Source organism: Magallana gigas, chromosome 1 (assembly GCF_963853765.1).
Source record: "Magallana gigas chromosome 1, xbMagGiga1.1, whole genome shotgun sequence".
NCBI lineage: Eukaryota > Metazoa > Mollusca > Bivalvia > Ostreida > Ostreidae > Magallana > Magallana gigas.
This window is the reverse complement of record NC_088853.1, coordinates 3,215,398-3,239,528: the sequence shown is the minus strand read 5'-3', so window position 1 is coordinate 3,239,528 and position 24,131 is coordinate 3,215,398. Positions and strand designations below refer to the sequence as shown.

Here is a 24,131-nt window from a genome sequence, read left to right as displayed (position 1 = left end):
TTTCCTGACCAATGTTGTGTAGTTCGCTTTGATGATATCTTGGTATTTTTGCTCCATCACTGTTAGTAGGATTATGCTTCTTCTAAGTTCACCTTAAATCTAGTGGAAATGTTTTAAATTGAACAGACTTTTATACCAATATTGTGAGGTGTCATAAGTGACTGCAGACGTATTTCTCAAGTTGATTGTGGTTTTGTGGTTTTGACATTGACCGCAGACGTGGTATTGCTTTACGGTTGACTTATCGTTCATCGTTGATTGTGGGTTCACTCTTCTGAGCAGGTATAGGAATTATTTTTCTTCATTTGAAGAGGAATAAATTTAGAAGACACATTTTCCAAATGTTTCAAAAGAACTGGATTAATAATTTTGGCTGTATGGTCTATTCTTCTCTTAAAGCGACATCTGTCCAGAGCCATTGTCATCCAATCTCCCTTTCTATCCTCATAAGGAATTATAATTATCGTAACTTCGTCTGAAAACCTCACTGTTTTATCCATAATCTTTTAGAAGGGAATCTCCCTTCTCCGAATAATGTACTCTCTGGATCCACAAGAATCGGGCAGACTGTAACCGTCTTTTAAAATTATTTGGTCAAAATCCTTTTTACAGGCCTTTTTAGAGTCAAACCATCGACTCTCTAACAAAATGTCTTCTTCCCCGTCGCTATACATGATAACAACCATCCATTTATACTGACAAGCCATACTGGTTCTTTGAATTTAACACACGAGGTCTTATATACCAATTTTCTTACAAGCTTGTTCAAGTGACGTCACAGTACAATATGAATCAATATTTATTTTACATGTTTCTGGGAGTTTAGAATAGATTCGTCTATATGGTCTGCCGATTTTTTCAGGTATTGCCACTGCATTTGACTCAGGGAGATTCCTTCTTTACTCGGAAGTCCATTATGAAACCGTCTTATATCGATCTGTACAGTATTGTTGACACATATTCGCGCGTAAATCTCGTTGGAAAGGGGGTATTTATCCACATGTAGACAGGTTATAGGACTATCTGAGTTGACGTTAGGTTTCAACATGCAATCCATGTGATGCTTTTTCTGTTTCTCATGCAAAACACTCACAACAATACACAGAGAGGCTATGAGTGTAATTGCAAGGAGGCCAGGTACAAAGATCCATATTTTCTTTTGTAACTTTTCTTTAAAAAACCCTTTACATCCTTTATCACATTCTTCTATCAGCAGCTGCCCAATTAACATTTGTCCAGCCATCGTTGTATAAATGTAATGAGAGTATGGTGATTTTTCCACTACCTTTGTCTGTTTTAAATACTAATTTTGACGTCATCATTTTAACAGTTTCCGTTTAACAAGGAATTCCTCCGAGACCCAACAGTCAACAATATCGTTATCCCCTTTCAATTTTTCTCTGTAATCTTTCAAACATTCTGATTTACTATTAAACCAGTTGCTTTCTATCTTGATATGTTCCTCGCGTTTGACTGCATGTAAAGCACACCACTCTACAACCATCCATTTGTACTGTGACATCTTCTTAATAACAACGAAGGTTACCCAAAACACCGCTAAATATATATTGAATTGTTAGAATTACATATTTGACCTCAGACATATTTGATAATTATGTACACAGACTAATAATGACCTTATATTGTCATTGGTACCCTCAGACTGTTTTGACCTCAAACGGTTTGCCCTTGTTGTATTGACCTTGACGATTAGCCCTCAGACTGTTTCAAACGGTTTTGACCTCAAATGTTTGTGCCCTTGTATTGAGTACATGACCTACCTTATGACCTTGACCTGACCTTGTGGGGTGTCTTGCCCTCAGACGTTTATGACCTTGACCTGACTTTGACCTTGACCTGACTTTGACCTGACCTACTTCTTGACCTTGACCTTACCTTGTGGGGGTGTGGTCCATATGACGTCACTGCCCCTATAGCCCACAGACTATACCCCTTACTACTATCGACTCTATCATTGCCAATACAAAGCATGTGGACTTAGCACAGGGTCAAAATATCATTGACAATATCCATAAGCACTTGGAGTATTACGAGCTTCTTAGTGACAAGTACATAACTTATTTAAGAGGTCACAGAACCGTGGAGAGTTCAAATGAAGAGGCCTCTCACAGACTAGTCCGCTCATATCTATGTGACAAGACAGCAGCCTTTGTCAATCAGTTGCAGTCTGCACTGCCGAAAATGGAATCATCCAAGGCCCCATCGCTTGTTCCCTCAGTCATATCGGGAAAATCAGGATCAAGTCAACTTACTGCTGTCTGGATGCAACATTCTGCCAATGTTGAGAAAGCAAAAGCACGTTTGAAGTATGCTGCCGAGGAGGCTGAGCTCATCAAACAGGAAGCTGCCTTGAAAGCCAGCAGGAATTTGTTGACGGTGAAGCGTGAACTGGAAGAAGCTGAATCCGGGTTGAGTGCTATCTGTAAAGTGTTGGACTTTTCCCAGTCTGCCACAAAATCCGTGGAAAGTGATCATGGCAGTTACAAACCCCCTGTGTCATCCAAGTTTCATGTGCTTCGTTATATGGATGATAACAGAGATGATCGTACCCCCCCTCCAGATGTTCCTCCTGAAGTGAACGTTCATGGACATGATAATGACAAACCTCTTCCTCAAAAACCTACACATCCATGTACCGAGCCCTCCTTGTGTGCACCAGAAAATAAGACAGATGAAACAAACCCAAGTGTCGTTTTATCCACTCCTAAGCAGAATCCGACTGAAGCCGCTGACTTGGCAAAATTAGTTGCCAAGAACCAGTTACTGCCTAGGAGACTCTGGAACTTTAATGATGATTCCGGTCGATACCTGACATGGAAATACAGTTTCATGAATGTCATGAGTGAAATCAGTGCAACAACTCTGGAACACTTGGACCTGTTAGTGAATCACCTTGGACCAGAGTCCAAAATCACAGCTGAAAATATACGAGCAACAAATTCGCGGAACCCAGAGAAAGCAGTCAATAATATATGGGAGCGTCTGGACCGTGAATATGGTAGTGCAGAGACTATTGAACTGTCACTTAAGCAGCGCATTAGCAGTTTTTCTGCTCTTTCAGATGGTGACCGCAAGAAATTTCTGGACTTGTCTGATCTAGCTGCAGAAGTGGAATCAGTGAAGTGCGATCCTGTGTTTAGCACAGCATTTTCATACTATGACACATCCAGTGGCATCAACGAATTTGTACGTAAACTGCCAAAGCGTTTCCGTCAAAAGTGGGCTTCAGAATGTGACAGATATAAGATGAACAATCATGTTTCGCAAGTACCATTCTCTGTGTTTACGAAATTTCTGAGTGATCTCGCCCGTGTGCGCAACGATCCTAGTCTTCTGTTTGAGAGTTTCTCTACCCATACTGGCCATGGAAACACACACCCAGCTCAGCAGAGGAGCAAGAGTGGACTACACAATGCTTATCGTCAAATGGCTGTGTCAGCTAAGAAGACGGATGTTACGACAGATGTGAACTCTAACATTGTCAGTGTGAAATGCCCCATCCATGGAACTAGTTCAAGTCATTCGCTTAAAGACTGTATGAAATTCCGCGGAAAAACGTTCAAGGAACGCAAGGACTACCTTTTCAAGAACGGCTACTGTTTGAAGTGCTGTGGCTCAAGACGTCACCTTCGTAAAAACTGTAAAGAAAGTGTGAAATGTGACATGTGTGGATCTACAGAGCATGTTACAATCCTTCACCCGGAACCTGAGTCCAGAAGTGAGCATGAGGGGGAGCAGCCTAGAGTGAGTCACGAGGGGGAGAGTCTCTATTTAGGCACCTACTGTACTGAAGTATGTGGAACTAAGTACAGCACCAGCAAGTCATGCGCAAAGATTGTACCAGTATATGTGTACCCAGTTGGTGAACAATACCGTGCGCGCAAGGTGTACTGCATGATAGATGACCAGAGCAACAAATCGTTAGCCACATCTGCCTTTTTTGATGCCTTTAGGGAGTGTGGTGGGCAAACTGAATATGTTTTATCTTCATGTGCCGGAAAGTTTGTTTCCTCAGGACGCAAGGCATCTGGATATTTCGTCCAATCGTTTGATGGATCATGTACTCTAAGTTTACCTTGTTTGATAGAGTGTAATGACATTCCGAACAATCGGCATGAAATACCGTCTCCTGCAGTGGCAGATAACTATAAGCACCTTCGTGACATTGCACCCTTCATACCTGATCTTGATGACGGTGCTGAAATTGAACTCCTGATCGGAAGGGATCTAGTTACTGCACACCACGTGTTGGATCAACGTGTTGGAGAAGAGGGACTTCCTTATGGCCAGAAGTTACCCCTTGGTTGGGTTGTCATTGGAGATGTGTGTCTGGGCAAAGTGCATCAACCAGATGTGATAAGTGTAAATAAGACTTCAATTCTCATGAATGGAAGATCCACGTATTTACAGCCCTGTGAAAGTGAATTTATTGTGGAAGAGGAGCCTATCTTTCAACGTATACCAGGGGATGAGAAACCAGGGTTATCGATAGAAGATCGTAAGTTCCTACATATCATGGATGCTGGTTTCCAAAGAACGTCTGATGGCAAGTGGCAAGCTCCGTTACCCTTTCGCCATTGTAGACCTGTCTTACCTGACAACAGGTCACTTGCTCTTCGAAGAGCCAGATCATTGGACATTAGCTTGAGATGTAATCACCTCAAATATGAACAAGTTAAGGAATTCATGGAGAGACTACTCATGAACCAGCATGCTGAGTTAGCACCTGAGTTACCTATGTCAGTGGAGCGATGGTACCTACCTATGTTTGCAGTGTATCATCCCAAGAAACCAGACAGTGTGCGTATTGTATTCGACTCATCTGCCAAGTTTCAAGATGTGTCCTTGAACAGTGTTTTGTTTCAAGGCCCTGATTTGTGCAATAGCCTGCTTGGTGTCTTGCTAAGATTCCGAAGAGAAAAGATAGCAGTCACCATGGACGTTGAGCAGATGTTTCACAATTTCAAGGTCCCAGAAGACCAGCGTCGTTACTTACGATTCCTGTGGCACATGGACAGTGACTTAGACCAGCCATTGGTGGACTTTCAGATGACGGTTCACGTTTTCGGCAATAGCCCGTCACCGGCCGTGGCAACGTTTGGTCTCAGGAGGGCAGTTGAGGGATCCCCAGAAGATGTGAGGGATTTAGTATGTAACAACTTCTATGTGGATGATGGCCTTTTATCCTGCGCAACTGAAGAGGAGGCCATTAGCCTTGTGCATCGTACCAAGGAAGCACTACAAGATGGCGGAAACATTCGACTTCACAAGTTTTGCTCCAATAGCAGGAGAGTGTTAGATTCATTTGCCCCAGAAGACCTGGCAAAGAACTTGAAAAACCTTGACTTTGTGTCGAACACCCTTCCAGTACAACGCAGCTTGGGATTATTATGGAACACAGAGATGGATGAATTTACCTTTAAAGTCAACACAGTAGAAAAAGCATACACTACACGAGGCTTGTTGTCTACTATAAACAGTGTATATGACCCGATTGGCTTTGCCCAGCCTGTCGTCATCAGAGGCAAGTTACTGTTACGAGAGATGATGTCTGTGACGACAAATACGGACTGGGATGAACCGTTGCCTGCATTTCTGCATGATGAATGGTCATCATGGGTTGATTCCCTGAGTCACCTGGAAAGCTTTTGTGTGCCGAGGAGTTACAGCAGTTCGTTTGTCAACGCCACCAGACGTGAAGTGCTTGTGTTCTGTGATGCTTCGAAGGACATTATTGCTGCTGTGGCATATCTCAAACTTCAGGAAAATGAGACGTCAAGCATCAGTTTCTTGCTTGGAAAAGCCAAGGTTGCCCCCGCCCATGGGCACACTATCCCTCGGCTCGAACTGTGTGCGGCAGTTTTAGCAACCGAAATTGCCGAGATTGTGAGAGATCAGCTGAACATCCCACCACAGGACTTTCATTTCTTTTCGGACAGTCAGATAGTACTTGGCTATATCTCAAACGAAGTCGTAGATTCTATGTGTACGTGGGAAACAGAGTGGCACGCATTCGTCTCTTCAGTATGCCAACCCAATGGAAGTTTGTTCAATCTGAACTTAATCCAGCAGACGTTGCCACCAGGCCTGTACACCCTTCTATGCTGCAAGATACAAACTGGATATGTGGACCAACCAGCCCGCTCAGTGCTCCAATTGAACACTTTGAATTAGTGGACCCAGGGTGTGATATGGAAATTCGCCCATTGTTAATCAGCAACAAGACAGACATAATAGATGTAGCACAGTCAAATCATGAGACAAAGCCACCAACTTGTCAGACAGAAGTATTCTCTGAGAGGTTCACTAGATTTTCCAAGTGGGACAGGCTTATACGTTCAGTCGCCCGTCTGAAATTTATGATTCGACAGTCTCAGAAAAACATTGACAACTTACCTGATAGTCCCAGTGATTCGGAACTCTTGAAGGAGAGTGAACGTTCCATCATTGCGTCAGTTCAGAGAGATGTATTCAGCACAGAATTTCGATGCATTGAAAACTGCCTGGACATTCCACATTCTAGTACTATCAGATCTTTATGCCCAAAAATTGGTGCAGATGGACTGTTACGTGTTGGTGGACGGTTGAACAATGTGTCTGTTGATGTGCTAAACGATAACATGCGTAACCCTATTATCCTACCAAAGAACCATCATGTTAGTTATCTCATCATACGTCATTTACATCAGAAGGTATTCCATCAAGGTAGACTTTTTACAGAGGGAGCTGTACGTTCTGCCGGATTCTGGGTAGTGAATTCAAAACGGATGACCTCTTCAGTGATAAGGACTTGCGTTGTATGTCGTAAACTTCGGGGACAGCCAGGATGGCAGCATATGGCGGATCTTCCAGAGGATCGTTGTGAACCGTGCCCCCCATTTTCGTATGTGGGAGTTGACACTTTTGGCCCATGGCCAGTTGTGCATCGTAAAACAAGGGGTGGAAGTTCAAATCAGAAACGTTGGGCGATATTGTTTACCTGCCTTGTAACTCGGGCTATTCATATTGAGGTCATCGATGAACTTACCAGTGCTGCATTCATAAATGCATTGAGACGTTTTATCGCAATTCGTGGTCAAGTCACACAATTCCGCTCCGACAGGGGAACGAACTTTGTTGGCGCTGTAAGCGATCTCTCCATCAATGCGGAATTCATCGAGAATGGTCCTGTTTCCAAGTTCCTGTCAGATTCCCGGATTGTGTGGAAATTCAACCCTCCTCATGCTCCACACATGGGAGGAGCATGGGAGAGACTCATCGGTGTTTCAAAAAGAGTTTTGAATGCCATGTTACTTGATCACCAGCAAAGAGACATCACACATGATGTACTGACCACATTGATGGCAGAAGTGTGTGCTATTGTTAACAATAGACCATTAACAGATGTTTCTAGTGATCCAGAAGCACCTACTCTACTTACCCCGTCGATGCTGTTGACAATGAAGACAAAACATGATGTTCAACCTTTCCCTTCATTTGGTTCCAAGGATGCCTTAAAATCTACCTGGAAACGTGTGCAAGTGATGGCAGATGAATTCTGGCATAGATGGAAAACTGAGTACCTCCATAACCTACAATATCGCAGGAAGTGGCAGGGCCATGCTGTGGATTTGAAACACGGAGACTTAGTTCTATTGATTGAAGATGATTCCCCGCGAAACGAGTGGCCCACCGGTATCATACAAAGAACATTCCCCAGCCAAGACGGAAAGGTCCGCAAAGCTGAGGTTGCAGTTTTTAAGGACAATAAACGTGTCACTTATGTGAGACCAGTCACCCGACTCATAACCCTTTTGGAGACTGATTGACATTTTGTGTACTTAGAATTTGTGATTTGTTAAGTGAAGACTTGTGTACCACGACATGAAGTTAGCTTAGTATATATGTAGCATCGGATTATGTAATTACAGAAGTATGTAATGCAGAGTTAATTCTATCTTGTATATTTTTTATGAGTTAAGTGATTTCTGGTAGAAATCAGAGGGGGAGTGTGCTGCTCTCGAAACGGAATAATACGTTCCGTCCGGTTTGGTTTTTTGTTTTATCGGTAATGGCAGCCATGAGCTTGGCCTGCTGTTTTTGTTTGCATCAATTTCTGGAATTCGGCCTATCTAAGGAGTAAGTTTTATTTTATTCATGTCAATTTATGTCCATTATGATCTTGTGTATCTAACGATGTCATGCAATATCTCTTACTTTGTTTAAATTCTGCAACTGCATTGTTTTGTGTAAGCGCGTGTTCGCAATGTAGGATAGGCATAGGCCTGTTTAGCTAGCATGTTCTAGTCACACATTTATCTGTGTATATGTCGTCGGGTAAAGTTTTGTCATATAAAATTCAGTATTGTCACAGCTTAATTACTGCCATATTTTTGGAAATTGTTATATTAGACAAAATCTGACTTTTATTATTGTACTTTTCAGTTTTTCACCCTCTCACGAGGTCTGGATTTTAGTAATGAATAGCCAATATACATCACAAGGGGTATGGAAGGCCCAAAGATCATCACTTGTTTAAATTTCAAAATGTTTTTAGTAAGAGTTATCTAGCTTTGCTGTAAGAATGTAGAGCACAAATACTATAAGCATATTAAGTTTTGTGTCCGAGGAATGAATACTTACTTCAATATGATTTTTTGAAAATATTCCTCTGGGAATTAGAAGTATAGCTACCTGTAAAGTTCTGGAGTTATCTTTCTTTTCACATTGCACTACTCATAAGTTCCTATCTAAGCAACTGGGGATACCAAGGCGTTTAGAACACTTGGAGATAAATCAGAGAATAATTTCTTTTTGAACAGTTAATTAAAAAGGGATAATGGGGCTGTCGAAAAGCCCTTAGTTTTTGTTGAAGACAAAAACAGTTCTAGTTTTAATTGACTTTTTTTTCAAATTGGGAGGTCTTTAATTTGTGTAATTAAGACATATATGGGTATTGGGCTATTTTCGCCCGCTGTGATAAACAATGGAGTACGGTTGTGTATAGAAATATATATATCATCACTGTCAGGTACATTGCATCCTAATGCCCTTTAACGTAAACAAAGTAAAACAATGTAGTGATATAGACTCCGTAGAGAATGATGGTTCATAAATGAAATATATGTTGATCGAAGTGATAATGTTAATTTTCCCACCCACATGTATTTCATCTGGGAGCGCCAATTATATATCCCCCCCCCCCCAAAAAAAAAAAAATAAGCAAAAAACAAAATTAGTAATTATTTGCTGGAATAAAGAATATAAAAAAAACTAATTTTCACATGGTTCTGACTACCAAGAATCATATTTAACTTCTGTTACCGAATATTAGCGAGGAAAAGTGTATGAATTTCTGGTGACCCCGAGTAACGTGTCACGTGTCCAAATGTCCGTGCAAATTTCGCGCACTTTCAGAGATGATGGCAAAGAGGACGAAGGTGTTTTGTGACAGTGTTTTCACTTGTTGTGGAGGGTCAGTGATATCGAAGTACTTTTTGTGGAGGGTCAGTGATATCGAAGTACGAGATGTTGGCCAGCTAGTTTGATAAATCGTGTTATGAATTGTCAAGACATATACACGGACTGTATATTTTTGGTGATCCCTAAAAACTGGGCCGGAATTGTCCGAGATCTCAGAGTGTCAAGGTGTGCAGTAAGAGTCGAGGGAGGAGGAAATATGTGCAGGGGTACAAAAGGCAAGTGTGTGTACAACTTTGAACAATATACGGAAATGCTTGTATTCGTTAGAAAGTATATATAAATTTTCATTATTATGCATACACATATAAAAAATATATATGTATATATATATATATATGCATATTTAAAAATATATTTTAATTCTTTTTCATCTTATATTAAATAATATTCTAAAAAATATTAATATTTGATGGCTAAAACTTAATATTTTTCTGTCAATTTCTTCTGTTCATGAACAAGACCTATACATTTATCAGACAATTTTTATATATATTATGTCCATTTTCAAGTGTAACTGGGTAGTTTTGTTCTGTTTGTATACAAAAGAGTATATTAGAAAACTTATATGAAATAGTAATGCCAAATTTAAATTAAATAAAGATAGCTGTTTCCAAAAATGTTACATGTATATGAATATGTTATATAAAAACATAAATTAGATGTATAGGAAAAATACAAAATAAGTGCACTCGATAAAAAGTTTGTTGGTATTCATTATGTGAACACTTGTTGAAACAATTCACCCAGTAACATTTAAAGTGCCCACACCTTTTTTATGTAACATAAATAAGAATGTGATGAATGATGTGTATAGAACAAATTCTTCTGTGGTTGGCTCCATGAATCTTGAAAAGATGGTGTGAGTTGGTAAACAGGCAGAATAAGGTTCCATCCTAATCTTCATGCATTCCATTATAGAAATATTCATTAATGTCATGGTCTAGAAACTAAAATATAATAAACATAAAGTATTAAAAGAATAAATTTTTGCAAACTTTGTGCACTCATCAAATACTTATATATTCAATGCAGTTATTTCAAGAATGTGCTATAAAGTGATACTGACAATGTAATCTTTTCTAATATTGTACATACATGTATTACATCATTTTGCCGCTAATTTTAAACCCAGCTGACAGTTTCTTTATATTTTTATTATTTATATAATGTCAAAAGATAGTGCATGTATTTTCAGAAATTTTAAAAGCCATAAAAACATTTTAGTCCTACAAAACACTTTAAATTTTTCAAATTTTGTATAAACAAATCAAATAGGTACTAATATACCAGTATTTAAGTCACAAGTGATATACATTTTAAAGCAATATCACTTGTACGACAAAATCAGGAAACTTGGGTCAATCAAGTCTGCACACATGTTAAACATGTAATGAATCAAATATTTAAAACAGAATCACCAGACATGTAGTTTATATGTGTGTGATTAAAATAAACTGTAATTTAAAATTATATATCATATGTTTAATAATATTATAATAGTTTTTTATAGAGACATCAGAGACTACGTCAGTGAACACTGTGTCAGCTACAACTAGGCCTAGTGAAACAGGTATGAATGAAAAGTCACGTGATTTAGGAGGTCAGCTTTTTCCCAGAGGCGTGGCTTATTCTACATCACGTGACATTATTGATAAATTCTCCCTCTGTAGTAATGTATCGTAAACAATCCTTTGATTCGTGTTTTTAAAGAAATGCAAAAATAAAACAAACAAATAAAATAATTCTATACGCGTACTTCCAATAACATGTTGTTTTACAATGGTAAAATTTAATGAGTGATAGTTTTTTTTATAGAGACAACTGTGCTGACCAGGTCCGAACAAGCAGGTTTACACGTTTGAATTATTATCATTAATTACTTGACTTTGTCCTATCTTTAGAGGTGGTAATGTAAACAATCTTTTTTTTCTCTTTTTTTCTTAAATGTAAATCAATTGAAAGACATGTAGTATATATGTGTGTGATTAAGACAAACTGTAGTTTGAAATAATATCTCTCTGATATTTAATAATATTATAATTTTTTTTTTACATAGAGACATCTGAGCGGGACATCCTTAAAAACTGCTGGCTGGGTTGAACAAAGTAATTATGCACTAATGTGCTTAGTGAACATTACGAGAATATATCGTCGGATGAGGATGAGACCACTTTCGCCATGAAGACAGAGGAATCTCCTAGAGCGTCTGATTATGCCCGTAGTAATGAATGGAACTTCCTGGACGATGTGTCGGTAAGCTCCCTCGAGATTTCGTCGGACAGCTTTGTGGACGAACTTCTAGAAAATACAGAAGAAGACGCTGTTGGTGAGCACACACCAGAAACTGAAGACTGTTTACTCGACTCTTCCGCTAGTGACAGTGAAATGGACACTGACAGAGAGGTTACTGTGACTAAATCTTCAGTTTGTTTTCTCTTCAATAAAGTTACTACAACGCACCCAGATGGACGAACGGAAGTGAGCCGAACCTCACAAATCATCTATTCCGAGGACGTAAATCCCGAAGATGTGGACTTCCCAAGCGTGGTAAGTGAAATTGCGGAAGACGTTGCCGAGTGCTTGCGTAAAGGGAACGTCCGGGATATGAAGGGAGACTTTTCCGTGTAAATATTGACATTGTAAATATGAACTGTTGTTAATAATTATTTGTAAATTGTTGAACTTGTATATTTTATTTGTGTGATATGTCTTATTTATTTGTTATATGTTATTTAAGAAGAGCACTGGCGTTAGATATTTCTTTTATTTATATTTCATGCTTATAAATACCTTTTGTATGTAACCAAAAGTTAAGGGGGGGGGGGGGGGGGGGAGTTGTAACGCCATAAATTATATTCAGTTTAATTATTTTCATATATCATCATTTTATTTCACATGTTTATTTGTGTGTATACCCGTTGCTCCCGAAGAGCAACCGATGTACCGTTATTATATAATGTGACCTCATTAAAGCGGCTACTCTTAATGAGCAACCCTTGTGTATATACGGGTATGAGGGTCACAGGGAGTTGTAGTTAGTTAGAGTTAGAGTTGTTATTGTTGTCGTAGATATAGTCAGTGCTTCTTCTTGGATTTATTTTGAGACGATATTAAATTGGGAAATAATGTAAATAAATTGTAAAATAAAACTTGGACTTTTCACTCAGGTATTATACTCAAAGGAAGGATTTATCACAGTTATATTAATTATGCCGTAACCGCGCGACGACGCTACATGGGCCTAATTACTAGTCCTTTTTGGATCGATTTACATAAATATCTTTATTTTGAAACAATACTTATTTGGAAATAATACTTAAAATATATGTGGACAAGTGTGTTATTAATCATAGTTAGTTCCCCTTTATATGTTAATTACGTTTTAGTATTTTCCGGAAATGTTTGATTTTCCGTATCTGGATCCGAAATTACATATAGTGTATGTTTAGTGCTGCCATGCGAATGGTGTAACTTCGTATTTGTGGAACATTGTCTGCATATCCTCATTACTGTTCTTCTGTGCAGCTACATTGTTACAGGTATGTTTGCGACTACAACTTTTGTATAATTGCATAATATCTAGGTTGTTAGATTTCCTGTATATTGTATCTTTATGTTTTGGCACATACTCTTTTCCCGCCATATCCAAATGTTATCATTTTACCATGCTTATGTTAAAATACTATTATCTGAAGGTTGTCATTATTTCTATCATTGTTTAATATCCTTAACCAATTGAAAACGATACTAATTTATCTAATAGTTTTTGTGTATTTTGTGATGCACGTGTGTAGTATTCCGGAATAGGCTTATCCTTAAGGTTCCGCACGTGTCCGGTGTAGTGTTTAGTGACCGAAGTAAATATTCTGTTGCATTGTTTATGTCTCCGAGAATGTAAATATTATTGAAGTTAGTTACATTTTAGACGTTTAATTGAACGTTTACATTTTGCTACAATTTGATCTTATAGTTTTTACTTAATTCTAGTCAACATGTCAATTAGAGGTTGCAGTCATTTTAGGTCAGGGTTGTGTTTTAGAATGGTAATTGTATTGTTTTTCTTGACTAGCCATAGGGTGCAGTGATACATCTGTGGAAGTATATTTGATAGTATGTCATACCATTTTATAGTCAAGTATAATTCAGTGAGCAATTGTTATATGAGGTTAAACATCTGGTTCTTTATAAGCTAGATCAGGTTAGGTATAGTGGTATGTGTGCCATCTTCTTTTGTGTACAATAATAGTGCATAGAGTATAAATGGTAGTCTATTGATGTTTATACTACTTGTACCTTGTTTAACCAGACATATGTAGACGGGTATTGTCTAGTCTAAATTGATTGCATATAATAGGTAGCCTCGCCACATTTTCATATTTTTGACATGTGTACTTATTATTCTTCTTTGTTCATTGTAGGCTACTGTTGCCTTTCTTGTTCCTGAATAAATATTGAGATTACCATGATGCTTCTTCTATACACTCGGTTACAAATGGCGTGGCCGGTAGGATGTTCCATGGTCTATTGACAACATAAATCTCTACAACAAGAAGAAAGGTAACGGTAGCGATGGGAGACGTCGAAGAACTGAAGAGGGAGCTGCAGGACCTAAAGTTACAGATGGCCCATATAAAGAGGGAAGAGGAGCCAAAGTTTCTGTTTAGTCCGAAACAGCGAAAGATTGAGAAGTTTTCTGGTAAAAGTGATGATCAGACTGTATATGACTTTATCGATGATGTTAGTCGAGTACTAGATACCAGGCCTACGTCGGCAGAGGAGAAGGTTGACTTCCTCATCAGCCACCTTGAGGGCCCAGCCCGAGAAGAAATTAAATACCGTCATCCAGCAGCAAAAAAGACCCCAAAACAGATTCTGGATATTCTCAGAGAAACTTTTGGTGAACGGGCAACTCCTTCGGAACTAACTGCAGATTTCTATGGGACAAAGCAAGAAGACGGACAGTCGCTTCAAGAATTTTGTCATGTCCTCATGAAGAAGCTGGATAGAATCGTAAAAGTGGACAATTCTTTTGTGACAGAGCCTGAGAAGATGCTAAGGAACCAATTTGCAGAAAACGTTAACGACACATGGCTACGCAGGGAGCTGAAGAAGCTGGTCAGGGCTAAGTCAGCAATACCCTTTACAGAGCTTCGGGAAGAGGCTATAGTTCTTTCTATGGACCGGGATGAAAAGGAGGTCAACTTGCGGAAGAAACGAGAAGTCCCTATTTATGCAGAGGCCGCTTCAACTGAAATGGCAGACTTCATGAAAGAAATGAAGGAGGAACTTTCATCGCTGCGGTCAGAAATTAGAAGCATAAAGGAGGGGAAGAGTGTGGAAAGGAAAGAACGGAGATGTTATGGCTGTCGTGAGACCGGACATATCAGGAAGAATTGTCCTAAGACGCATTTAAACTCCAAAGGCCTATTGTCGGGAGCCAGCCAATAGGTAGCGATTTGTATGATAACGGCTCGCTGATTGGGAAGTGTCCAACGGTCGAAATCGAAATTGCTGATACGGTGATCCCTTGTTTGTTGGACACTGGGTCAATGGTTAGTACGATCAGTGAGTCATTTTACAACAAACATTTGAGCAACATCCCCATAGTTCGAGAGAAACTTATTACACTTCGTGCGGCCAATGGATTGGAAATCCCGTATGTTGGATACATAGAGTGCGAAATATTTATGCGATCAATAAACAAAAGGCTGGATGGGATGGGAATTCTCATTGTCAAAGATACTCAGGATAAGCGGGATGTCCCTGGTATACTGGGCATGAACATTATACAAGAGTGTCGAGAACTTTTTAAGGAAAAGTTCGGCCCCTCTTATCTTAGGAGTGCTGAAAAGAATACAGCTGTGCAGAGTTGGATCAAAGCATTTAAGAAGAGTAGCAGTCCAGAAGTGAAGGGATTCGCTAGACTGGCAGGAAGGGAACATGTTTGTGTGCCAGCCAACTCTATTTCCGTGGTTAAAGTCGTTGGGCCGCTTCAAGATGTAGTAGGCGCTGAACACAAGGACGTTTGTATTGAACCGTTATCACACAGACAAGATGTTATTCTGATTAATGGTGTTACTTCCGCCTCAAAGTCTGGAGTCTATCCTGTACAAGTTGCGAACTTGGGAAACAAGGACGTCTGGTTGAACATGAACAGTCGGCTTGGAACTATAAGTGAATGTATGGTTGAACCAGATCCGGGTTCCAGAGTTGACTTCCTACAGACGGGAGCAAAAGAAGAGACGGTTGTGCCGAAAAAGGATATAGAGACCAGAGAAACGTCATCTCCGTTGGATTTATCGTCACTTATCCCCAGTGATTTAGTGTGTACTGATTCTCAGCGTCAGAAGATTAATGATCTGTTCCAACGACATTCTAATGTGTTCATCCAAAATGACTTAGATATGGGATACACAACAACAATCACTCACAAAATTAACACAACAGACGATATACCCGTTTCTTACCCCTTTCGCCGTATTCCTCCGACCCAGTTCCAAGAGGTAAAGAGACACATACAAGAGCTGTTGGATAAAGATATCATCCGCAAGAGTTCAAGCCCATACGCCTCCCCAGTGGTCATTGTGAGAAAGAAGGATGGTTCTATTAGGCTGTGTATAGACTATCGCCGGCTTAATTTGAAGACTGTCAGGGACGCCTTCCCATTGCCCAGGATCGATGAATCCCTCGATGCCCTACATGGAGCCAAACTATTCAGTACATGTGATCTGGCAAGCGGATTCCATCAGATCGCCATGGATCCTGATCATCAGCACAAAACAGCATTCGCAACCCCATTTGGTCTGTATGAATATACTAGGATGCCATTTGGGCTCTGCAATGCGCCGGCATCCTTTCAGCGCCTCATGCAGCAGATATTCAACGATGCTGTTTTTCAAATTTTACTTGTGTATCTTGATGACATTGTCATTTACTCTGAAACAGTTGACGAGCATCTTGAGCGATTAGACTTTGTATTCACTCGATTACAAGAGCATGGATTGAAGTTGAGCCCAAAGAAATGCCATTTCTTCAAGCAGGAAATAAGTTACCTGGGCTATATTGTTTCTGCTGAAGGTGTTTCCACTTCGCCAGAGAAGATTCGGGTAGTGAGGGACTGGCCAAGTCCACAGAGTGTGAAGGATCTTCGTTCATTTCTTGGATTCTCCAGCTATTACCGACGTTTTGTGCCACACTTTGCTCAGGTCGCTAAACCTCTCTATGAACTGATATCATTGACAAACAAGGTAAAAGCAAGTAGGACCAAGAGTAACCAAGTTATGCAATCATCTTGGAGTGGTGCATGTGACAAAGCCTTTAGTGAATTGAAGGATAGACTTATTTCAAGCAGTGTACTGGGTTATGCTGACTTCACCAAACCTTTTATACTGGAGACTGATGCAAGTTTACAAGGGCTTGGTGCCGTGTTGATGCAAGACCAGGAAGAAGGCAGGCGTGTTATAGCATACGCAAGTCGTACACTTCGAAAAGCAGAGAAGAATGATGCAAATTACAGTTCCGCAAAGTTGGAATTGTTGGCAGTTAAGTGGGCGGTGACAGAAAAGTTTAAAGATTATCTGCTTGGGTCTAATTTCCAGATAATTACCGACAACAACCCACTTAGTTATATCCAAAGCAGTGCGAAGCTTGGGGCAACGGAACAACGCTGGGTTGCACAACTTGCCCAGTACAACTTCACAGTGAAATACAGGCCAGGGAAGCTGAACTCAGCTGCTGATGCATTGTCTAGGATGCCTATGTGTAATTCTCATCTTGCAGAGATAATAGACTCTGGCACCGGAATTGACCCTGCCATCCAAATGGTAGCATTACAGTCTGCAATTAGATGCATAGAAGAAGAAGGGGTTACTCATCTTGGTGTGAATTGTGATTCCTTGTATACATTTCCCAAGTACGACAGTGAAGAAGTAGCACGTATGCAACGGGAAGACCCTATCATCAGCAGGTTCTTGCACTATTTCACCAGAAATAAGAAGCCCACCAAAAAAGAAAGAGCTTTGGAAGAGAGGGTTGTTATCAACATGCTACGTCAGCGGGACAGGATGTTTCTAGATGACCAACAAGTGTTATACCGTACAGTAAAAGACCCTCAGGCTGGAGGCTTGAAGCAACTTGTTCTACCAAAATGTCTACAAGAGCGTGTCATGACAACACTACACACCCAAGCAGGACACCAAGGAATCGAGCGTACAATAGGACTGATTCATTCCAGATTCTATTGGACTGGTATGCACACAGATATAACTAACTTTTGCAAGGCATGTGAACGCTGCTGCATTTCAAAACTACCTCAGCCTAAAGTTAGAGTTCCTATGGATCATCTACTTGCCTCCAAGCCAAACGAATTGTTAGCTATGGATTTCACTATTTTAGAAAAAGCTTCAGATGGAAGAGAGAATGTCCTGGTCATCACTGACGTATTCTCGAAGTTCACAGTCGCAGTCCCAACCAGGGATCAAACGGCAAGTACTACTGCTAAAGTCTTGGTCCGTGAGTGGTTCATGAAGTATGGGATACCGGAACGCCTGCACTCAGACCAAGGGAGGAACTTTGAGGGACACCTGATTCAGGAGTTATGCAAGATATATCAGATTAAGAAAAGTCGTACCACACCTTATCACCCGGAGGGCAATGGCCAGTGTGAGCGCTTTAATAGGACACTCCATGACCTGTTAAGAACACTCACCCCTAAGCAAAAGCGTAGATGGCCTGATCATTTGCCAGAGCTCTTATTCTGGTATAACTCCACAGTGCATGCCTCAACAGGATTCGCTCCTTTTTTCCTTATGATGGGCAGACATCCAAGATTACCAGTTGATACTATACTCGACCTTGAGGAAGGCACACCCAATGGTTCATTGACTGATTACGTAGAACAGCACATTGAACGTTTGAGGGATGCATACCGAAAAGCAGGGGAGCAACTCAAACAGGCGGCTCGCAACAGGGAGAGAACAGTTGAAGCAAACAGTGGAGCAGACAACTTAAAACCTGGAACACTTGTATTGATTCGAAATCGTGTCACAGGAAGAAACAAAATCCAGGATGCATGGTGTGAACATGACTATGAAGTCATTAAACGAATTGACCCTGAGAAGTACGTTTATGAGATTCGTCGGAAGGACAATCCAGATGATGTCCGGATAGTCAACCGTGTTCACCTGAGAGTTAAAACAATGCAGATGGAAGATTCGAATGGTAAAGTGGATGAATACAACTTCACTAACAACTTCACTAACGACCTCAAACGTGGAAAAGAACCAACAACTGTGGTCCATAAATCTGACGCAAGTGACAGCAGCGACAGCTCATCAGATGAAGAACTGTATTATCGGTGCTTCACACCTTCGGTTCCCACTATGACTGGCGGCCTTCGTAGAAGCAAGCGTACAACGGCAGGGAGACATGGCAATATCCACCACTTACCACGGGGTGTTCTGCAGCATACATAGATGAAAGCGGACATATTGGTTAATTGTCGGCTTTGGCTGCAATGTTAGCAGTTGTCATTTATTGATATGAATTGTTGTGGTTTTTTTAATCATTTTTAGGGAAGCATAAGCATGTATTTTTGTCGTAGAATAGTGTTATTCAATTTTGTGCATGTATATGTACCTTTATATACTAAATTAAAAGTCAATTGATTCTAGTCATCGTAACAAGGGACGTTACTCTATAGCAGGGGAGAATGTGGACAAGTGTGTTATTAATCATAGTTAGTTCCCCTTTATATGTTAATTACGTTTTAGTATTTTCCGGAAATGTTTGATTTTCCGTATCTGGATCCGAAATTACATATAGTGTATGTTTAGTGCTGCCATGCGAATGGTGTAACTTCGTATTTGTGGAACATTGTCTGCATATCCTCATTACTGTTCTTCTGTGCAGCTACATTGTTACAGGTATGTTTGCGACTACAACTTTTGTATAATTGCATAATATCTAGGTTGTTAGATTTCCTGTATATTGTATCTTTATGTTTTGGCACATACTCTTTTCCCGCCATATCCAAATGTTATCATTTTACCATGCTTATGTTAAAATACTATTATCTGAAGGTTGTCATTATTTCTATCATTGTTTAATATCCTTAACCAATTGAAAACGATACTAATTTATCTAATAGTTTTTGTGTATTTTGTGATGCACGTGTGTAGTATTCCGGAATAGGCTTATCCTTAAGGTTCCGCACGTGTCCGGTGTAGTGTTTAATGACCGAAGTAAATATCCTGTTGCATTGTTTATGTCTCCGAGAATGTAAATATTATTGAAGTTAGTTACATTTTAGACGTTTAATTGAACGTTTACATTTTGCTACAATTTGATCTTATAGTTTTTACTTAATTCTAGTCAACATGTCAATTAGAGGTTGCAGTCATTTTAGGTCAGGGCTGTGTTTTAGAATGGTAATTGTATTGTTTTTCTTGACTAGCCATAGGGTGCAGTGATACATCTGTGGAAGTATATTTGATAGTATGTCATACCATTTTATAGTCAAGTATAATTCAGTGAGCAATTGTTATATGAGGTTAAACATCTGGTTCTTTATAAGCTAGATCAGGTTAGGTATAGTGGTATGTGTGCCATCTTCTTTTGTGTACAATAATAGTGCATAGAGTATAAATGGTAGTCTATTGATGTTTATACTACTTGTACCTTGTTTAACCAGACATATGTAGACGGGTATTGTCTAGTCTAAATTGATTGCATATAATAGGTAGCCTCGCCACATTTTCATATTTTTGACATGTGTACTTACTATTCTTCTTTGTTCATTGTAGGCTACTGTTGCCTTTCTTGTTCCTGAATAAATATTGAGATTACCATGATGCTTCTTCTATACACTCGGTTACATATATTGCATTTAATTTCACACATTTTGCAGTGTAAAAGCGCTCTGTTACTTAATATATCATAAATGGAATAATTATACGTACGAGTTAACACTTTTTTAAGTGAGCCAAATAGGTAACTCGTAACTTGACATGTCTTGTAAATCTGTTTCCTGCAAAGTTTGTCATACATTACTATTTACACTATGAACAAGTTTTCTTAATTTGATTTGTACCTCACAGACGTCAGTAGGGAAATGCACCACTTTATTTAACCAAGTGTTTAACGTCTCACCGCATTTAACAAAGTTTTAGTATATTGTACGAGTTAACTCTTGCCAATAAGCATTTCGATGTTAACTCGTACGGAAAAATTAATCATCGCGGACAAGGGAACGAACAACACTCATGAGAATGGTTGACCTGTACACTGATGATTGCAGTATGTGAAATACTAACAAAGATTGGATCATTTGTTTTTAGCCGAAATATATGAAGCGAAGTTATTCCTCTTCAGCGAACAATTCCCATCTTTATCCAATCAATTTGAGCTTTACGAATTAAGTGAATTTTTTTTAAGCGAATGGCATTTCAATACTGTTGCGGTTGTAGGATGAAATACGAGCTTGAATTTTGTGTGCATAGATTCCGTATTTGCTGCGTTTCTAAATCCCCATTACATGGTCTTGGTTTTTCGACGAGGTTGAAGTACTTGAACGAAGTTCACTTCATTTTGTTGTGAGAAGAATGAATATTGTGGTGTAGCCGAGAAACTACCAAACATAAATTAGAGATACTAGTATCTGGTGTCTTACCTGTCAATAAATGTGGCAGACAACAAACAAGAATAAATACAAGAGAAAACACAGCTAGATGTGGAAAGGTCAACGGTGGAGACGGGAGCTCCAGCGGGTGGTTTAGGGATGTTGGAATGTGACATCAGGGTAGACCCGAGGCGTGTTCAACAGAGAGAGCGCCTGTAAAGTAATAATAAACATGCGAAAAACTGTTCATCCACTCCTTCACAAACTCCGCATCACTGGTTAAGCAATGAAAATGTATTGGTTGGTCAAGATCACAAGACTTATGCAATATCTGCATACACCGTGCATGCACATTCATCCCAATCCTGTCAGCGGGAGTTCCACGCAAGTGCAGAACGAGAACTGTTGTCCTTTCGGCTAAGAGTTAACACCTGAGGTAGAACTGCTTCCTGTCGTCTCCACAACTTTACCGGCACGGTTCGATCCAACCCAACCTTCCCCAGAGTCACTACATGAGGACGGTTTAGTAATTCTTCCGTATGGAGAAATCTGTCGCTGGAGAATTCCTTTATATGCTTAGGGTGCACTCCCACAGCTACTCCCCAAGGTCGCTTAACAGACACTATATCTTGATGGGTGGAGGGTTCACTATAAACGATCACTCCACCCGAGACAGAAACCTCAAGTTGAGGATGTTGATTTCCAGATAAATTATAGGAAATGAGGTCATCTACATATTTTCCTGATGATTTCTTCCAAATACGGAAACTAGTCCGGTCCAGGTGGAAATGACTAACGAAAGCCTTATTCACTGTGATGATTTTTTCGTTGCAAACTTCTACATCCGAGCCATAGCTAACATCAATCATGGTGAATTCGTCCTCAGTTGAAGAGTCTACCACTGGAACTTGACTGTCCTCTGTGTTAGTAGGATGTTCGATATCATTTTAAACACGCCCGTCTAGTAGGTGGAAACAGTGACAACAACACTACCAGACATCTCCAATGGAAAAGTGCTGCTGGGGAATTAACAGGTGACACAGTAAATCCATCTGGTGATTCTGCCCATCCTTGAGATACACTAAATTTCCTCAAGCAGGTGATGGTGTTCGGATGTACATTAGTGTTCTTTGGAATCGCACCAGACTGATTCACATAATCAACAGCGCTATATACATAAGCATTCTGTCCCAAGGCACCTATCACCAAGGATATCAACGATGAGTACTGGAGCTGGCATAACACAGTCTCATCAATGGAACGAATAGGCTAAATGTCACTGAAAATTTTAGGAAGATGCTGGCGCTGGAAATGACACGATCTTTTTCTCCTTCTTATCACAATTGAGGAATGGGCAGAGCTGAGCCAGATGAGACGACGATTTAGTGAGAACTGTTATGGATAAATCCTGGTCCATTCGAGCGCGCTTCGATCCTACATCCTTGGTACTTTGTGTCACATTTAATGTCCAAACTGTTTACCATAGTTTTTACCTGTATATATATTTTTAATAACATCAGGTGTCCATAGATTTATTTTTAGTACGTTAAACTCACTCAACTGGTTAGGCATTTAAATACCCGTGCTAGTGTAGTCAGTTTGGGCGTAGCAGGCACATGAGAAGGACATGCTGTCCTGTATTAGAGTTTGTCCAACAAAATATTTACATCTGAGTATTTTCTAACCAGGTTCTTCTCACTTCTGAGGTAAGAGAGTTTTATTTTAAAGTTTGTTAATTGTTAATTTCAGTTGCAATGGCAGCCAAGTTCCTTTTTTGTGTTTTTTGTTTATTTGTTCCATAAAGTTGTGTTAAACTTACCATATTGTTTAAGTACACAAAAACTGGTAATGTTTTTAAAGTATACAAAGTAACTGTAAAGTAAAAATGTTCCGTAAACATTGTAAAAAGTGTGTATAGTGATTGCGTGAATTCAGTGTATAAGTAAACATGCTATTTGTATAATATATTTAGTATGTGTAAAGTACAAGTATAAAATATATAAGTAAAACATGAGTAAAAGTATGCATGTATAATATAAGTAAATACATGTAAAGTATATGTGTAAAGTAATGAATATGTATGTGGAAAAACGTGCATAGAATATAACCCCAATGTATGGTATATACAGTTATGAAATGTATACTATTAATAGATCCCAGTATTGCATTATTCAGTATTCAAGGGAGTCAGCCTTTAGAAAATGGAACCACCATAAACATTCATCATTCAACAATTCACCAACTTTGGCCTGTCTTACACGGATACACGGACGGATGGTTTTGTGAGCCCGCCGAGGCCGCCATTACGGACCAGCCAATAAGTGACATACAAAAACTTAAATATAATTCTCTGTAAAACTGAATTACAATGTAACAAAATGTATTGAACAGTATTAAAATGTAGTTAATTATTCAACTAGTTATTCTTTCTGACAATCAGCACGGCGAATCTGTGACACTTTGCTTTGCCTCCACATGACGTGCTGGGTGCATACGCTTACCAGCCACTGGTATGGACTCGGGGAAAATAGGTTCAGGTTCCCGTACATTCACCATCAATCCAGTTGGGGCTGAGATACCACATTCCTGATACGCCGTGTCATGATCCGCAGGGGAATCTGCTTCGCCATGCACTTCGGAAGAGTCCGAATTTCCATTGAGTGGACGCTGCATTGGTACGCACTACTTCAAGATTTGGGTTCGTCTTAAGACGGATATCCACACACTTTGAGGAAGTAGCTTCAGCAGTATGCGACGTTTTGTTCTTCTGCTTCTGTGGTAACCTAGCAGGGAAGAAAGGTTATCGTCCACCCAACGATCTGAACACAAAATGGTGACAGTCTCCCGTCTGGTCGTCTCAATCCATCTACTATCTCAGGTCTTTGGCGAGTCTATACTGTCCTTAGAGGACAAGCTTTACTTCTCGACCAATCACAGCATGAATTAACTCCAGCTTTGGAAATCAGAAGTTTTGAACATGGATACTGCCCAGGGACTCCAAATAATCGTCACCAAGAAGGGAAAAATTTTC

At 39.7% G+C, this 24,131-nt stretch overlaps 4 protein-coding genes across 4 annotated transcripts in view; 3 read left to right on the top strand and 1 right to left on the bottom strand.

Moving 5' to 3' along the window:
* The window catches only part of LOC117691394 (uncharacterized), a 3,064-nt gene extending 1,266 nt beyond the window's left edge, over positions 1-1,798 (bottom strand). Inside the window, exon 1 of the mRNA XM_034477429.2 lies at positions 1-1,798. This exon is cut by the window's left edge and continues 1,266 nt beyond it. Coding sequence (XP_034333320.1) covers positions 1-57 — 57 coding nt within the window. The 5' untranslated portion in view covers positions 58-1,798.
* A 404-nt stretch (positions 1,799-2,202) lies between these two features.
* Positions 2,203-6,195, top strand: LOC136273701 (uncharacterized). Its single transcript, XM_066078858.1, has one exon. It carries the CDS (start codon positions 2,203-2,205, stop codon positions 6,193-6,195), a length of 3,993 nt encoding a protein of 1,330 aa, XP_065934930.1.
* Positions 6,196-6,212: 17 nt separating this feature from the next.
* On the top strand, positions 6,213-7,829 carry LOC136273700 (uncharacterized). Its single transcript, XM_066078855.1, has one exon. It carries the CDS (start codon positions 6,213-6,215, stop codon positions 7,827-7,829), a length of 1,617 nt encoding a protein of 538 aa, XP_065934927.1.
* Positions 7,830-12,815: 4,986 nt separating this feature from the next.
* On the top strand, positions 12,816-14,931 carry LOC117691937 (uncharacterized). Its single transcript, XM_066080808.1, has 2 exons — positions 12,816-13,022; positions 13,902-14,931. The coding sequence occupies exon 2, from the start codon at positions 14,053-14,055 to the stop codon at positions 14,929-14,931; it is 879 nt and encodes a 292-aa protein (XP_065936880.1). The 5' UTR covers positions 12,816-13,022; positions 13,902-14,052.
* The last annotated feature ends 9,200 nt before the right edge of the window (positions 14,932-24,131 follow it).

Bases quoted from the DNA above. Each gene is read 5' to 3' on its own strand.
- LOC136273701 (XM_066078858.1), top strand. From the start codon at position 2,203: ATGGAATCATCCAAGGCCCCATCGCTTGTTCCCTCAGTCATATCGGGA.
- LOC136273700 (XM_066078855.1), top strand. From the start codon at position 6,213: ATGGAAATTCGCCCATTGTTAATCAGCAACAAGACAGACATAATAGAT.
- LOC117691937 (XM_066080808.1), top strand. From the start codon at position 14,053: ATGGGAGACGTCGAAGAACTGAAGAGGGAGCTGCAGGACCTAAAGTTA.